This window comes from Lactuca virosa, chromosome 1 (assembly GCF_052849685.1).
Source record: "Lactuca virosa cultivar CGN04683 chromosome 1, Lactuca_virosa_CGN04683_v6, whole genome shotgun sequence".
NCBI classification, from domain to species: domain Eukaryota; kingdom Viridiplantae; phylum Streptophyta; class Magnoliopsida; order Asterales; family Asteraceae; genus Lactuca; species Lactuca virosa.
Genome location: NC_136426.1, coordinates 55829817 through 55848730, shown reverse-complemented (window position 1 = coordinate 55848730; position 18914 = coordinate 55829817). Strand labels below are relative to the sequence as shown.

Genomic DNA, 18914 nt, shown 5'->3' with positions numbered 1-18914 from the left:
TATTAGGGTTTCCACCTGAAAACCCTAGCAGCCACAGCTATATATAGGATCCCATACAAGGGGATTTTCGGCCTAAGCATTCAAGAAAGAAACCCTAGCCAAAATCCTTATCTCCTAAGTCATCCTCCTTGCATTGGGTGTTTGTGACTCCATTAGAGGTGCAACACTTGGGGCACTAGGCTTTCAGAAGTCAAGATTAAGAAGGATTAAACTTGTTATTACTACATAACAAGAGAGGTAAAGTTTCTAACCCTAATCATATGTGATTTTTGGATTATATGCTAGTTCATAGGGTTATTTCTTTGGTATTCATAGTTGTATGTTCAAATTAGAAAAACCTAGATCCAAAGCAATGAGGGTTGTATGTACACCATAGGAATGATGTTATGCTCAAAACCCAACAGTTTTATATGGTTGACGATAGAACAATATTAGAGCAAGTGTATGAGCTTCAAGTCCTAGTCAACAGACTAATTTAGTTTTATGTTGCTCTTCTTGACCTCTTCTAAGTAGGCATAATCACCGCAAAGTTGCCACCTTCTTGGAAAGACTTCTCAAATAGAATGATGCATAAATCTGAGGACTAATCCTTAGATGATATATTGAAGCACCCCTTGAGTGTGTGAGCTTATAGAGTGTATTTTGAGTAGTAGTAGAAGAAGAAGGTGTTGCATCAAGGTGTTGGAGAAGTAGATCAAGCTTGTAGATCTGAAGTTGTTTGGTGCCCTAGAAGCTCCAGAAGGTAAAAAGCTTCAAAATTTATGATTGCATGATATAGATCTAGCTATTCTAGCCTTATGGAACCATTCTTGTCCCAAAAGTCCCCAAATTGGTGCATGATGTGATTTGGACAAGATAAGCTGTCCTTTCAGACCCTTGAAGAGGTCCTAAGTGATAAAAATGAGGTCCCAATAGCTTAAGTTGTCTCATGCATGAAGTAGAAATGTCTTAATGGATTAAGACCATGGATTAAGAGATTTCTGGACGTCCACAGTAATAAAGTTCAAGACTTTAAGGCTCTAAGACACTTTTGGTCGATGGATCTGAAATATGGGCTTAGGTGCTTAAGCCATTAAGCACTTATTAGGGTTTTGGAAAAACCTCACGTACGCCCAACGTAAGTTATGTACGCCCAACGTACTGAGTCAACCACCCTGATGCTGGTCAACATCAGGAAGAGTACGCCCAACGTATTAGAGGAGTACGCCCCGCGTACGTCCTCTGTTGAGCCATGGACATATTGGGCTTTGGGATTGAGCCACTTTTAAACTAATTGGACTTGGGCCTTGTTGGGCCCTCTGAATAATTAAAGTTGGGCCAGTTTTTATAAGGGATCCTATAATAAGGCCCATTTAGGAAGTTAGGCCCAACTTAGGAAATTTGGGCCATTAACGGGCCTTGGATATATGGGCATTTAAGATCATGGATTTGGCAGTTTGGCCTTGGCCCAATAAAGAGGAAGGACAAAATGGATTATGTGGACCCTTAGTCAAGATTGATATTCCATGTATTGACATAATGTTTATTATTTGGATAGTTCGGGATTTTTGGTGAGCCAGCGATTCAGAGTTTGATTCTCCAGTTCAGAGCGACATTGCAAGGTGAGTTATCCTCACTATATCAACAGGGTCTACGGCACCAAGGCCGACCCTTTATGATTTGCATCCTGGTTTTAGGATGGTTGCTATGTTATTGATCTGTTAGATTTCATCCTGGTTTTAGGATGGTTGATATGTTAGTAATCTGTTAGATCGGTATCCTGGTTATAAGATGGTTGCTATGTTAGAGATCAGTTAGATCGGTATCCTGGTTATAGGATGGTTGCTATGTTATTGATCAGTTAGATCGGTATCCTGGTTATAGGATGGTTGCCATGATAGTGATCTGTTAGATCTGTATGACTATCTGTTATTGCATGCTAGCGTATGATATGTATGTGCACATGTTTGTTGGTTTGGGGGAATGGGTTGAGGCAGGTCCTGCTTCGTGCTGTAGGCCAAGATACCCAGGGCGGTCCGGATAGACTATAGGCCCAGGAGGGCATGTTGGTCAGACCGAAGGCCCGACGAGTGGTCCGAATAGGCTGTAGGCCCTACGAGGCGGTCCAGACGTACCGAAGGCTCGGAGAGCGGTCCAGATAGGCTGAAGGCCTGCGAGGCGGTCCATTCAGGCTGATGGCTCATTATGCATGCTGTGTTTGTTTATATGATATGGTTATATCTGTATGACATTGGTATTTTGGGGGTAACTCACTAAGCCTTCGAGCTTACATTTATCGATTATTGTTTCAGGTACTTCTGATGATCGCGGGAAGGCAAAGGCGTGACCGTACACTTCCTCGATTTATGATTATGATTTCTAGGAACTCTGATGTTTAAACTATTTTGAAAACAAATTGTAATAACTGAATTGTTTTAAATATTTTAAAAAAGTTTTAAGTTGGCTCAAATTTTATGGATGTTACAAGTTGGTATCAGAGCCTTGGTTTGAGTGAATTGGAGCAAACACTCGCGTGTCTCCAATCTCAAACTGAGGACAAGAATTTTAAAATGTTTTTCAAAAAGGTTTTCAAAATAATAAAGGAGGATGCAAGTGTACGATCAGCCGGAACTCGCGGATAGACCCCAAAATACCTTACGGATTATTTGATTATGTGATATGTTAGAACAACATGCTAGTACTAGGCTAGGGATCTTCAGGAATTGCATGTTAGAATTGCCTGATTATATGATGCCTGATAGCCTAGGGTTTTCCTTATATGAAATTGACATCATTACTGTAGTTGCTTAGTGTATGCATTACGGTTGTACATAATTAAGATCTTATAGCCTGAGAATGTTTGATTTGGCCTTATTTCATGTTCTTGTCTGATTAAGGGCTTAAGGTAGGATCAGGTATTCGAAAGTCTATAGGGTCCAGCATTATGTATGGCTAGCATACACGAGTGTTGCAGGGTTGGTGGAAGTTTCATGGATGGATGGGTTGTTTGGACGAGTCCGCCGGTTATGAGATATTTAGCCTTCCTCTAGGAGTGAGGACTGAGCGCGTGCCATGATTATGTATAGTTTTAGGGCGTTGTGATGACACTTGAGACAAATATGGTTAGGTGTGGAAGGTAGTATGGGCCCGTACTACTGAAAGCACAGGACCCATACGCGTAGCAAGGAAGTCACAACCCCTAGGGTTTTGTTGGGACTTGGTTCCTAGATTGTTATATGGAATATATGATATCTTTTTGGTATGTTTACAGCATGGTGGTTACACGATGATTCGTGACTGGATCCGGGTCAGGATCAGGAGAGGGCGGATAGGAGGCGCCGACAGCGCCCGAGACTATCGGCCAGATGAGGCCAGATGAGATGGATGACAGGATCCGGGAGATCCTGCATGATAAGGTTTCTGCTATGTTTCGGGCTCAGTATGCGGAGATGTTTGGGTCTATCAAGACCGTTATGGTGGAGTATCGCTATGCATCCCTCACTGAGGCGGCTGCCGCAGCAGCTACAGCGGCTGTATCAGCGGCAAGGTTGGGAGTCGGTCGGGTTTTTCAGTATCGGGACTTCGACAACAGGAAGCCCCCTACTTTTAATGGGACTCAGGATCCCATCAAGGCTATGAGGTGGTTATCTGATGTGGAGGGGTGCTTCTTCACATGTTCATGTCCCACTGACCAGAAGGTCAGGTGTGCCATGAACCTGCTGAGGTCTGGGGCAAAGGACTGGTGGAGGTTGATGATTAGGTCTTACATTGATGATTAGAGAGCTGCGGTTACTTGGGAGCAGTTCAGGGATATGTTACGCGCTCGCTACATTCCACGGGTCGAGCGGGAATGGTTAGCTCAAGAGTTCTTGGAGTTGATACAGGATGGTGAGATGGTGACGGACATCACCCGTATGTTCACGGATAGGGCGATGTTCTGCCCGGAGTTTGCTTCTGAGCAGGCTCAGATGACACATTATCTGAGCATGCTCAAGACTGACATCCGTCAGTTTGTGGCGAACCATCGTTGTGATACACTTCTGGATTTACAAGAGGCCGCTAGGCGGAGCGAGTTAGAGATTGAGCTGTAGTTGAGGGAGCAGAGGCAGGCCCCGACACAGTCACAGTCGGCGCCAAAGCGGTCTAAGACCGCTGATTCCAGGATAGGAGGACAGTAGGGCCACACTTGTGGCAAGTGCGGGAAGGGTCACTCGGGGATTTGCAAATCGAGTAGCGCGTCCCGCAAATGTGGCAAGGAGGGGCACTTTGCGAGGGATTATCTCCATCTAGCCCCGATACAGGATATTAGGATTTGCTACCACTGCCATCAGGTTGGTCACGTGAAGACCAACTGTCTACAGCTCGCTGCCAGGCCGGTGCAGGCTCCAGCGCCGGCTACATTGAGGGTTACTGACGGGAGTCAGGGTAGAGCAAGGCCTCCGAAGGCTCAGGAAGGTGCTTTCCAGCTCACAGCAGAGGAGGCCAGGGTAGCACTGGATGCGGTTGTTGGTATGTTTCTACCTTTTTATCTTACAGTTTATGATTGAATTGTGAACTTTCCATTACCTTCTACATGAGAAGTTAGGATAGAGAATCACCATCCTAGGGGCAGTAGTTGTAGTTTGGAGATTCAGAAACATTCAGTTGGGATTCAGGTTTCTCTTGAAGTTAGACTGCTCTGTACCGGGAAGACCGTTTTGCGTAGGTTATTCATTCCATAGTTAAGTTGTCTTTTGGTTTCGCCGCCAATAGGTAGTGGTTAGTGTCCCAAGTAGGGGAGAATCGGGAATTCTCAGATGGAGCATCAGTCATTGAGGGTTTTGTTAGCTTCCAGGGCTCGACAGTACATTCAGCACGGGTGTGCGGGTTATTTAGCGTATGTGGTAGATACGTAGGTGGGCGATCAACATGAGGTCTAGAGTTAGGCCGAGATTATAGTCTGCGGATTGGATCAGGAGTTCAAAACCCCAAGTGGGGGAGAGCTGGTTATATGGGAGAGGGCACCCGGATGGGTACAGGGTTATGCTCAACAGACTTAGGGCGGTTCGGATAGACTGAAGGCCCTGAGAGGCGGTCCAGACGTGTCGATGGCCCAAAGAACGGTCCAGACAGGCTGAAGGCCCGGTGAGGCGGTCCAGACATGCTGAAGGTTCTGAGAGTGGTCCAGATAGGCTGTAGGTCCGGTGAGGCGGTCCAGTCATGCTGAAGACTTTGTATGTATTTTTTTTGGATCTACGTCTGGTATTGAGCATGCTGTTTGTGATAATAACCTGCAGAATTGTACATTCTGTGCTTGCGGGTTATCGCTTATAGAGTGCCCTTAAGGAGAATCGATGGTCATATAGGGGAGCCTAGAAACCCTTGTGTAGTCCCTTGTTCCAAGAAGGGAATCATGCATGGTAGAGTTTCAGTATAGTGATGCTTGTTGGGTAATGCGAGGAACGTAGATTAGGCTCTTTGGGAAGCGGAGGAAAGTAAGTATCTTCGGCCCCGAAGGAATGGGTCACGGACGAGAAGACGACAAAATCGTTAGGTTATCGGAAGCAATAAGGATTAAGGGAGTGTCAGTCAGGTATCAGAATGAATCTGGGGAAATGTTTGCCCCGCATTCTTGCATGTTCGCAAGCTGTCGTTAGGGGGCGGGTGTGATGTGAAAGTTCTTGGTTGATCATCTTATTTTGTCGAGATTTGTAACGACAGGATAAAGATTCATAGGTTATACTAAGGTTTTGGTGGATCGTATGGATTCATATTGTAAAAGGTTCGCTATTGACCCATTTGAGGCTCTTCTCTACATGATTTGCGGTTGTTTCAGTCAGAATCTTAGGATGGATTCATGGACGACCATTTCAAGATGGCTTATAGTAGAAACTTGCGTTGGGGATCACAAGTGTATCCCTTCAAGGCATGCACTCTGAAGGTCAGTGCGGTAAATGGGAGATACCTCTTTCTTGTAGGGTGAATCGCGAGTTGCAGGCGAAAAGTATGATGTCATCGATGGTGAAATTGAGGGTTGTTGGAGTTAGAATGTCCTTGTCTTTTAGGTTCTGGGAACCAGGTTAGATCTTTCTCCTGATTATTTATGGCAACACATCGTATTTGGGTGGGTTGAGGTGGTCCTGCTCCATGCAGTAGGCTAAGATACCTGGTGCGGGCTGACTGTAAGTCATAGGCACGAAGGCCAGGAGGGGCGGTAGGGTTGAGGTGGTAGGCTGACAAACCCTGAGGATTTCAATCTGGTGGTTGATCGGATTCGACCTATTGATATTCCAGCCGAGGCTGGTCGGGCCAGTCACAGGTGTTCGTGATTATGCGTTAATAGTGGACTGTTACTGTATGTAGATTCGGTAGTTGAAGGAAGCATTATCCTGTCATCATAATAAAGGTTCATCTCCCAGTTTGTCTCCCATTGTTCACCATATCATTGGGAAATTTTTCCAACAGAATTAGTTTTCTCTGGAAGGATTATCGAATGTCTTTTGTCCAGTAAAGGATTGTCGGCAGTAGAGTATGATCTGTGGTCCTGTATTCTGGTAGGAACCTCAGGAATTCCAGGATGAGTAATCAGATTAGAGGATAAAGGGAAATGGAATTAGAAATGGTTAGCATGGGCGGTCTGTCGGAGAGCCAGGCCGAATTCGAGGTTCCAGATTGCAAATTTTCAGGTGAAGCAGAACTGGATTTATCGTGTGGGATTATGGAGTTGTTTTCTTCGGATTGGAAACTTTTTGTCGAGTTTAGTCTCCTTATAAGATATTCGTGAGTCATGGTTTTGGATGTGCCCCTCAGGATGTCGGGTTGTCGGGTATGGTAAGGAATGATTTCGAGGACGAAATCGAATTTAAGTAGGGGAGAGTTGTAACACCCCATTTTTCAGGTAACTTCAAATTCCTCCCTTGAACGTGTATTATGTCATTTGTAGTCCCTGGAGTTGAAGGGTAAATCCATTAGAAGCCTAAGGACTAAGGTTGCAACTTTAGGGATCAAGAGAGTACGCTAAGCGTATATAAGGTACACTGAGCGTACTAGGCGCGCCCTAGTACGCTGGGCATACTTTGTGTATGTTGGGCGTACTCACGTCAGGTGGAAACCCTAATATTTGGGGTTTGGGTGCTATATAAACAACCTTATGAGCTCATAACCCTCCCTTACCTCAGTCTCCACTGTTTAGAGCCGTTTTCCCCAAACCCTAATCATTTCCTTGAGTGTGTGAGCTTATAGAGTGTATTTTGAGTAGTAGAAGAAGAAGGTGTTGCATCAAGGTGTTGGAGAAGGAGATCAAGCTTGTAGATCTGAAGTTGTTTGGTGCCTTAGAAGCTCAAGAAGGTAAAAGCTTCAAACTTTATGCTTGCATGATATAGATCTAGCTATTCTAGCCTTATGGAACCATTCTTGTCCCAAAAGTCCCCAAATTGGTGCATGATGTGATTTGGACAAGATAAGATGTCCTTTCAGACCCTTGATGAGGTCCTAAGTGATAAAAATGAGGTCCCAATAGCTTAAGTGGTCCCATGCATGAAGTAGAAAGGTCTTAATGGAATAAGACCATGGATTAAGAGCTTTCTGGACATCCAAAGTAATAAAGTTCAAGACTTTAAGGCTCTAAGACACTTTTGGTCGATGGATTTGAAATATGGGCTTAAGTGCATAAGCCATTAAGCACTTATTAGGGTTTTGGAAAACCCTCACGTACGCCCAACGTAAGTTTTGTACGCCCAGCGTACTGAGTCAACCACCCCGATGGTGGTCGACATCAAGAAGAGTACGCCCAGCGTACTAGAGGAGTACGCCCCACGTACGTCCTCTGTTGGGCCATGTACATATTGGGCTTCGGGATTGGGCCACTTTTGGACTAATTGGACTTGGGCCTTGTTGGGCCCTCTGAATAATTGAAGTTAGGCTAGTTTTTATAAGGGATCCTATAATAAGGCCCAATTAGGAAGTTAGGACCAAATTGGGAAATTTGGGCCATTAATGGGCCTTGGATATATGGGCATTTAAGATCATGGATTTGGCAATTGGGCCTTGGCCCAATAAAGAGGAAGGACAAAATGGATTATGTGGACCCTTAGTCAAGATTGATATTCCATGTATTGACATAATGTTTATTATTTGGATAGTTCGGGATTTTTGGTGAGCCAGCGATTCGGAGTTTGATTCTCCAGTTCAGAGCGACATTGTGAGGTGAGTTATCCTCACTATATCAACAGGGTCTACGACACCAAGGCCGACCTTTTATGATTTGCATCCTGGTTTTAGGATCGTTGCTATGTTATTGATCTGTTAGATTTCATCCTGGTTTTAGGATGGTTGATATGTTAGTAATCTGTTAGATCGGTATCCTGGTTATAAGATGGTTGCTATGTTAGAGATCAGTTAGATCGGTATCCTGGTTATAGGATGGTTGCTATGTTATTGATCAGTTAGATCGGTATCCTGGTTATAGGATGGTTGCCATGATAGTGATCTGTTAGATCTGTATGACTATCTGTTATTGCATGCTAGCGTATGATATGTATGTGCACATGTTTGTTGGTTTGGGGGAATGGGTTGAGGCAGGTCCTGCTTCGTGCTGTAGGCCAAGATACCCAGGGCGGTCCGGATAGACTATAGGCCCAGGAGGGCATGTTGGTCAGACCGAAGGCCCGACGAGTGGTCCGAATAGGCTGTAGGCCCTACGAGGCGGTCCAGACGTACCGAAGGCTCGGAGAGCGGTCCAGATAGGCTGAAGGCCTGCGAGGCGGTCCATTCAGGCTGATGGCTCATTATGCATGCTGTGTTTGTTTATATGATATGGTTATATCTGTATGACATTGGTATTTTGGGGGTAACTCACTAAGCCTTCGAGCTTACATTTATCGATTATTGTTTCAGGTACTTCTGATGATCGCGGGAAGGCGAAGGCGTGACCGTACACTTTCTCGATTTATGATTATGATTTCTGGGAACTCTGATGTTTAAACTATTTTGAAAACAAATTGTAATAACTGAATGGTTTTAAATGTTTTAAAAAGTTTTAAGTTGGCTCGAATTTTATGGATGTTACAAAACTGTAAGCACGAAGCTTAGTGAGTCTCCCCAACCTACCACATACCATACACATAATCGCATATACTGGGCCCCCGCCCCTACATCGGGCCCCGCGCGGCATCGGACTAGTCCGACATCAGGCCCCGCCTGGCATCGAGCCCTGCTCGGTATACAAATATGTTTCTTCCAGGCCACGCTTGTCTCTGGGCCTCGCCCTCTATACACATACAAGCTATATCATATAATCATACTAGCACATAAAGAAACATACTCGGTACTATATGCCCCAGTCCTAAGGCCTCGCCTATCTTGGGCCCCGCCCCTGCTCTGCTAATGATGAGATATTGAACCACGTCCATACTTAGCTCGTGATGAGATACGGGACCTCGCCCACACTCACCTTCATACCAGGCACATACAAGTATCACCAAGACAACAAGTATAACTAAACATGCATACATTCATCGGGTACCACCCAGTCCTAAGGCCTCGCCTATCATGGGCCCCGCCCCTACTCCGCTAATGATGAGATATGGAACTCCGTCCACACTAAGCTATTGATGAGATACGGGCCCCCGCCCATACCCACCTCCCTACCAGGCTCATACAAGTATCACACAGACTACAAGTATACTAGACATGCACATAGACATCGGGTACCACCCGACATCGAACCGTAGTCCGGAACATACAATCATACATATTTATATGAGCCGACATTGGTGCCTTAGACCCGTTCACACAAAGGGAAACTCACCTCGATGCTGAAATCCCACAGATAATCCTCTGGCTGCTAGCTGACGGATCCCCGAACTGCTGATCCTTCGGCTCCCCGAGCTACTAGTCATCAGATACACTAATTAAGTTGGGATTCTCATAACTTACCTATAAGTCCTCACTGGGGTAAAAGACCATTATACCCCACACACTTGTCAAAATATGGACTTTACTCAACCCTTTTAAACCCATTATATACCTCCAGGGTCAACCTTGGTTAAAGTCAAGGTCAAGGTCAAAGTCAACATCCAAGTTAAAGTCAAAGTCAACGCTCCCAGTTGACTCAACTCGTCGAGTTAGCCCTTCAACTCATCGAGTTCCTATGAATCACAGAACTGTGAATCGCGATCCAACTCGTCGAGTTCTTCCATGAATTCGTCGAGTTCTTCCCTTTAACAGAATCGGGATTCCTCGACCCAACTCGTCGATTTCGTCTATGAACTCGTCGAGTTCTTCAGTCTGCTAGCCTTTCTTAATGCATTAAGCCCTTATCCTTTAGATCTACACTCTATACTCTGAATCTAAATTGAAATGCTTCTGGAAGGGTAAAGTTTCCAACTTTACCCATAATATCTTTCCTAAATGGATTAAGCTTAAACTCTAACCCAAAAAGGCCAAGGTCTTAATCCAAACATCACCAAAACAGCAAGATAACCCATGGGGTCATAGATCTGGACTCTAGGGGCAAGAAGATCTCGTAAAGCTTCAAGCTTTATTCACATGCATGGCCTTTTGGAGCTAGAAAGGCCAAAATAGAGGCTTAGAGGTTGCATAGGACTTCCATGGCCATAAAGTTGGCACCTTTATGACATAAGAGTCCCTTTAGGCACTAGATCTGAAGTGTTCTTCACTTGGGACGTCCAAATCCCAAGAGTCATATCATTTGGACCAAAATCCACATAAAGATGCTAAGATGAGGATCTAATCAACTACTAGTCAAGTTTGAGACTTGATTACCAGAAAGTGACGAAAATGGAGTGAGGTTTCTGGATCTAGCAACTCTTCCTTGTTCCTTCAAGCTTTCCTTCCTTCCAAGCTCTTCAAACACTCACAAGAACACTCAAAATGGATCACTATAGCATTAGGGTTTCAAGATCTAAGGTTTGGACAACGGAGGTTGGAAATGAGGCCAAACCCTAGGCCATAAAGTGTTTAAATGGGGTGCAAAATCCCGGATCTAGGGTTTCCCAAATCCAGTCCAACTCGTCGAGTTGGTCCTTAAATTCTCGCGTGCCCAATGTTCCTACACATCGAGTTCTCGCCCTTGAACTCGAGGAGTTGCCTTCTTGGTTTGAAGTTTTTCTTTCCTTAATTGGCCTTCTGGTTTGCGGGTGTTACAGAGTGGTACCATCAAAGGTGTTTATGTCAAGACAAGTAGGAACATGGCAGATCCACTTACCAAACCTCTGACTAGAGATTTGGTTATATCTACCACGAGAGTCATGGGTCTAAAAACACAATAGAATCGTTTAGTGATGGAAACCCAACCTAACATTAGTGCTCCTAATTTTAAAGTTTAAAGGGTAACAACGAAGCCACTAACGATAAAAGGTATTGTCATTAATTATATATTCATGTGAGATAGGGTAATACATTGTTGCCAAAAACAAGGTTGAGTTAACACTCTTAACAAAGTTTTGGAGACATTTAAGCAACAAAGATGTTGTAAAACGTTGCCTATATGATCTAGAGGTGGTGCCACCTCAAAAAAAGATTAATGGTTTATCCTCTAAAGTGTCATGAAAAGGATTTTAGCACATGGTCATATTATCCAGTTGATTATAAGAACCACAGTCAACTCCTAATTAATACGAAATTTTGTCTCACTTTTATATGCTTATTTGATAATTGTTCTTACAGTTTTAGAATGCAGTGGTTGGAGGAACCGTAGGAAGAGCTTTATCAAAGGCATGATCAATCTATTCATCGATGAGAACTATTCCCAAACTATGAATTTGGACTAGAATGATCATCCCACCAGCTAATCCCTTTTGATGTTTTATAGCAATAGATTTTAATGGATTATCTTATTGACATCATTCAATATTAATTCATTCTTGTTTGTTTTATTAATCCTTTAAATAAGTTTTAACCCATAATAAGTTATTAATTAAGGCTAGGACCCATATTTGGCTTTGTGATGTGTAAAGGGATGTCGTAAACACGCAACAAAGTTATTTAGGTAAGCAAGGTACTTTGCCAGTTTCAATCTTTTGAAACCTCTAGATCATTTGAGATTCAATGACATGTTAATCTTGGATTGTGCTCATCTCGATTCAATGAAGGGGATGTTGTAGACCGTTGAATAGATGGTGAATCAACCATGCAAAACCGTGTGACCCTCGACTTAGATTATATTTTCATTGACGTGCCAGTTAACCACATACGCTCCATTAACATAATATAGGAGTGACACATCATATTCACTTATATTTTCGCAATGACGTGTCGGTTAACCACACACGTTCCATAATCAAAATATATACAATATGTGTGTTTTCACTTGTAACACATGGCTCGTGTTTATTATATATAAAACGGGAATTTTGTTTTGTTACTTAGATTAATACTTATAATCTTGAAACAAAATCCAGTCGAATCCTTTCGGTAACTCTAGTCTCAAAATACAAAAATCCGATGAGGGTGGTAAACAATGATGCTTTTAAAAACCAACCTCATTTGGAATCATAAATACCTCTTAAACCTCTCTTATAGTATTAGAGTGGGTAAGCCTAATCTTGATTCGACGATGATGTTTTAAATTAAACATGTGAGGATACATGTCGTATGGTTGTTATACATACAATAATCCTACCATATACTAAATTTAAACCTTTTAAATTTATATTATTTTCTTTATAATTTAATTCTCTTATTAAATAAAGTTCAAGATAAATATTCAAATTTTAAATTCAAGTTTAAATAATATTCAAATTTTAATTAATTAAATATTCAGATTTATATTCTTATTAAATATTATTTCAAATTAATCTAAGATTTGAATATTCAAATTTAAACAACTAAAAAACAATATTTTAAACAAGAGGCTTATCTCGAGATTTTCGAAAAACAAACAAAATCCAAAATCTGATAAACTGTAACATAAACTTGGCTAGACGCGACGTATCCAGCAAGGGGCGCCCCGCGTCTGTGACTAGTAGGTTTCATGATTTTTGATTTTAAGCAGTGCAAATAACTAAAACCTATTAGGTTCTGATACCAAGGTTGGGTTATTCATACATCAATACACTTTCTAAAGGTAACGAAAACAATCATAGATTCACCTAAGTGTACACCCTAAGATCTAAATTTTACTAGTTATAACAACCTACTTTTGAAATCAGCTAAAGAGAAGGATAAAACACTTACGTATTAATCGCTTGATTGAGACCTTGTGATTAGCAACTCTTTCAATGGATGAAGGACCCAAAGTAGAATCCTTCTATGTAGTCAGACCCAAGACTCCAAGAAGCGTAACAAGGAAACCGTAGAAAAAGGGATAAGTCAAAAATTTCATAACCCTAGAGAGGGGTTATAATTTTCAGCCCTATGAAGATATAGGAGGAAATGTGAACGAAAATCTAGAGTTAGGAAGCCCTTGGGTTTGATCCCAACCCTCTTATTTATATGCTCCAACTAAAATCCTTAAGTTAGTCAAATTCCTAACGATAATCCTTATCCTTACCAAAGTAATTTTTAATTAATTTATTAATTCATAATAAATTAACAACTTATTTTTTTTCCATTATTGATAATTGTGTCGTGAGGCCAACCCAAAAGGACGATGTTATCGTTTAAAAATATTATCAATAATTAATGGCCTTGGACACTATTTTCAACAGTTGAAACGAAAAATATTTTGCATCAAATCTTGGGTGTTTACGTTGAAGCTTACAACTTTTAAGCGATGTAAAAACCTTTAAAGAAAAAAGCTTCTTCCATACAGTTTTTTACTTATCGAAGATCAATAACTCTAGGTTGGTTTCAATTTACTATTTTGTTATTTTAATTCGTCCGATAACAGGATATTTTCCTTATTCCTTTCTTATTATCGTGAAAGATCGATCTGGTTTCTGGACGAAACTTTGTAACTATGATAATAACTGGATTTATTTTTTGCAACTAACTAACATATAATTCTCAATACTATTTGTCAGTTTCCTGATGTGTCTATCTGATATGATATTCAACACAATCTCCTCATTCGGTGAAAACACCCCGCCCTCCCCTTACTCCTGTTGTCGCTCCAAACTCATCTCTCTCTCTCTTTCTCTCTCTCTCTCTCTCTCTCTCTATATATATATATATATATATATATATATATATATATTTACACATTCATTCAATGATTTCAGTTTAATTTTTTTTGTGAAGGTGAATGATGAAGATGGATGGTTGTGGTGGCAAATGGTGGTGATAGAAGGTAATGTTTGTTGTTGGAGATGGATGGTGTTGGTGTGAGGTGGACGATGGTGGTGATGGTGGGTGTGGAACTGTGGATGGTGATCATCGGAAAAGATGACTGGGACATGACTTAATGATAATTATGTATGAAAAAACTTAACCTAACTAGTGTACAAATAAAAATATTAACCTGCAATACTTGTTCAAAATAGTACGTTTTGGACGACTCATGTGAGTTTAGTGTTATATATACAAAATATAACAAAACAACTGAATATATATACCCCTATAAAATCATTTTTCTTCTCCATAATAAACGATACCCTACCCTTTTGGAGTGTTTAGATATGAGTTTCGGAAGTAATTATCTTACATAAACCACTTACCAAATAAATCACTAGCTACCAGTATATCAATTATTACATGTTATCGACTTTCTCATTTAATTAGATTTGTATAATAAAAAATTTCAACATTTATTTAAAATAAAATAAAATAAAATGTTTAAAAGATACGGTTTCTTTTCTTTTACTACTATTATTTTTCACTATTGATTGGAGAAAAACAAAGGAAGAAGGAACATGACACAAATATAAATATATATATTTTGTTTCTCCGCTGTTTTACAGCTCTGAGAAATCGAGGAGATTCTGTTTCCTAATTGGGCTAAGCTCCTCAAAATTCTGTTTCCTAATTATGCACAGATTTCATTTGATATGTGTATACTGTATATGCATAAGTTACGCCGGCAGGATCCACATAAAGATTTGATTTTTGTTTGAATTCTACCCTTTTCCCTAATTTTTTGATCCTTTTCCACTTTTCGATTTCCTATAGTTGCACACTGTTTTAGGGCGAACTGATTTTTCAACAAAGATGGTTCATACACACTTCGTGTGGTCTCACGGAGGCAATCAAGTCTTTCTATGTGGTGATTTCACTGCGTATGTTATCAATTTCACTTCTTGCACTTGGGTTTTTCGTAATTGATTGATTTTAGTTTTGATTGACTTTAATTTTGTGGAACACACAGTACACACACTAAACTTATAATGCAACTGGTGGTTATATGTGAAGGTGGATCAAGTATCAACAGATGGTCACTGTCGAGGGTTCATCCACGACTTTTATGACGATTTGCGATCTACCACCTGGTTTACACAAGGTAATTAATTTCTTTCCTCCATCGTATTTGTCAATCAAATCAAGGTTTGATGTTTCAATGATGATATTTAATGTGATTGTGATGGATGATTCAAGTACTAATGTACTACCACAAGTTAATTTGGTAAAAGATTTTGATTTTTGTTGGTTTTTTGTTTTTCTGGGCGCCAAATATCGGATGAAGTTCAAATTCTTGGTTGATGGTGTATGGAGGATCGATGAACGACAACCAATTTCTGAAGATGAGTATGGTGTTAACAATGTCGTTCTTGTGGAACAACCGCAGCTAATGCCTCAAACATTACTTTTTGATGATGGTCTACCAGTCATGGATATTGATGGTTATGATGATAGAAATCATGCTGATGTTGTAAGTATTTATGAAATTATTTTCTTCTAGTTTTTATAACGAGTTCTAGACTTTCTTTAACTTAATAAAGAAAGTCAGGACCTAACTTTCTACAAATCTGCAGTCATTTTTCTTTAACATTTTTTTTAAAAAAAAAAAATGTACTTTAGGCTTCAACATCAGGAAGTGTTCCTAAAGAAGTGGAAGTTGAATTAACCAATGATGATATTGAGACTACATGTCGTCGATTATTTAAACATTTTTCATCTTACAAAGCATACGAGTTAATTCCCGATTCAGGAAAGGTTCGAATTGATTCCCTTTTTTATATATAATTTTTTTTTTCATAACAAACTCATTTTTAATAAGTAATTATGTGTTATCATTGTTATTCTTTTGGACATTAGGTTTTCGCATTGGATGATAATATGACTGTGGAAGAAGCATTTCTTGTTATGCATGAAGAGGTAGAAAATTTTCCAAAATTATTATGGTTTCTTGATTTATATGATCCTAATTTCTTTGATTGTTTGTGTATAATTCTAAATCTTTTCTTACATTTCAGGGATTTGTTATTGCCCCACTTTGGGATGCATCCAATTTACAGATTTCAGGGATGCTAACCCCATCCGATTTCATTATGGTCCTAATTGAGGTATAAAACAACTTACTAATTATACTTTTAAGGAGAAAAAAGAACATCTAGGAATTAAATAAAGTGTTAAAATTTATTAATAATCTTGCAGCTTCAGAGAAATCGTGCAATGGGGACAAATAATGTCCATCAATTTTCTACAATATCTGCATGGAAAGAAGGGAAGCTTCAACTTCAAAGAAGACCATTGATCCAAGTAATGATAATTCATAACCATAACTCATTCATTGTTATTTTCATATATCACTGATTTTCATAATTTATTCACTAATATATTTATATGAAAACACACAGGTTGATCCTGATGATTCCCTGAGTGATGTTGCAATTAGAATCTTGCAAAATCACATATCTGCAATTCCTGTTGTATATGTGCAACAAGGTTCAACTTGTCCACAATTGCTTCATGTTGCATGCCTTAGTGGACTCTTGGAACGTATGTTTCTTTCTTCAATTTTCCACAATGGTTTAATGCAAGAAATAGCAACATACTTTGATATATTTGTAAATAACAGATAAAAGTAGGATGCTATAGTAAAGAAATAAATGAAAGTAGATTGCTATTTCTTGCAAGATTTGTTGATTATGGTCTAAAGGTATTTTCATTTTTGAAAATGTAGATATATGCAGACATTTTGAACATCGTATAAATTATTTACCTCTTCTACAACATTCGATTGGTGGTCTTCCAATTGGCACTTGGATTAGAGAAATTGGGGGTGTAAGGGAATTAAGAACATTTCCTCCTAATTATCTTCTTAGTGATGCTTATAGACTGTTAATAGATGGTGAGTATCAACTATATTATCTTTTTTTTTTAATACCAACTATGCCCCTGTATCTATGTTTGAAAATCTTACTTGTGAATTGTGATTTTTTCCAGAACGTATAAGTTCAGTGCCTATTGTTGATGATAAGGGGACTCTTATTGATGTTTTTTCCAGGAGGTAGTTTCTTGTTCTCTTAGAATTTTTAATGGTTTATTATTTAAATTTTTTTATTACCAAAAAGGGTACTGATTAGAATTTTTCCTGTTTCATTAGTGATGTTATTTCGTTAGCAAAGGGTAATGCATATGTTCATGTTCAGCTTGATCAGACAACAATATCTCAAGTAAGCCTTTGTTTTCCTTTTTCATAAAAAAAAAATTGAGTAATAATTTTTTTTCCGATATTATAATTGGGTTAATTGTGATTTAGCATCCACATTACCAAAAAGTAAAAAAAAAAAAAAGGGATTATTGGTTAACCATTGCTATAATTGGTTAGATTTTTCGAAGTACAATGCCTTAATAATAAACAAAATCGAAAGGACAATATTTTGATAATAAAGAAATGAAAGTAAGATGCTATAATAAAAAAATTTAGATCAAATATGTTATCACATAAACTTTTGGGATGTAAATATAACTTATGAACTAAAAAATTTGAACATGCATAGATAGAATTATACTATCGTAAAAAACATTTTCACATGATGCAAAAATGATATTGTTGATCCTCACGTATTTGACCATTTTCCAATATTAAGAAAGTCAACTATTGTGCAAAAGTTTAAATGCATTTTTGTCATGAATTACGTGATTTAGGCACTACAACTTGTAGACAAGAACGCTCGTGCTAGGTATGGCATATGCACGCGCTCTGATTCCTTATTTAAGGTCATGAATCTTCTTTCAGATCCAGGTATGTATGACATGACATAACAGATTGTACTGTATTTGACATGCATTCAACTGGGACTATGACTGAATTTCAGTGAGATGTGAATGCCCTCATAAAATAAAACACTAAAAAGGTTGTTGAGTGAGTGTTGACAATAACTTTTTTGTTGCAATCATTTAATAAAAGTTTTGTGTGATTATGATAGGGATGCGTCGTGTGGTGGTTGTTGAAGCTAGCAATCGGTGTGTGTTGGGTTTGATTACATTGAGAGACATATTTAATCTCATTTTTAGAGATTTTTCATAAATAAATATTCTCATTTGTGAATTGTGACGTGGTTTGAATAGTAAATTTGGTATGTAAGAAAGTATGGGGTGATGCAAATGCAGTATAAAATTAATCCCATTACTGCAAATGTAGTTTGTATTTAGTTCAATCAACGGTTGAGATTGATTTCTCCCTTCCCCTTCTTGAAATCCATGAACCAAACATGCCACAAGCTTCTTGTATCATGCTTAATGAAATATTGAAATATCTATTTATCATAGTCGTTTGATGAAATGTGTATTTAACTAAATTTTTTACCTTTCCCCATTTCACCAATTTTTTTAGGTAATATTTTTTATTTTACCTATTTCACTAGTTAAATATAAAGCACAACAAAAGAGGACAAATAGTACTAAACATGTTATAACAGATTGCATCATTTGGACCCATGTTAGTTTTTAAGTCGATGATTAGAAACAAAAGAGGAAAAATAGTATCGAGCATGTTATGACAAAATTATCTCGTTGTCTTTCTACTATTCACTAGTGAAGTGTGAGTTAGGTTTATCAAAGGTCTATTTCTTTTACTTTGGCTTTACAGAGACCCGTGTAATACACGGGTTGAT

At 39.4% G+C, this 18914-nt stretch overlaps 1 protein-coding gene across 1 annotated transcript; it reads left to right on the top strand.

Annotated features, from left to right (window-relative positions):
* The first annotated feature begins 14761 nt into the window (after nucleotides 1-14761).
* On the top strand, nucleotides 14762-18567 carry LOC145131965 (sucrose nonfermenting 4-like protein). The gene is made up of 13 exons (XM_079066630.1): nucleotides 14762-15134; nucleotides 15268-15355; nucleotides 15539-15724; nucleotides 15874-16008; nucleotides 16111-16170; nucleotides 16269-16358; nucleotides 16450-16554; nucleotides 16653-16794; nucleotides 16979-17146; nucleotides 17242-17305; nucleotides 17402-17471; nucleotides 17947-18043; nucleotides 18228-18567. Exons 1-13 carry the CDS (start codon nucleotides 15067-15069, stop codon nucleotides 18326-18328), a joined length of 1374 nt encoding a protein of 457 aa, XP_078922756.1. The 5' UTR covers nucleotides 14762-15066; the 3' UTR covers nucleotides 18329-18567.
* Nucleotides 18568-18914: the final 347 nt, after the last annotated feature.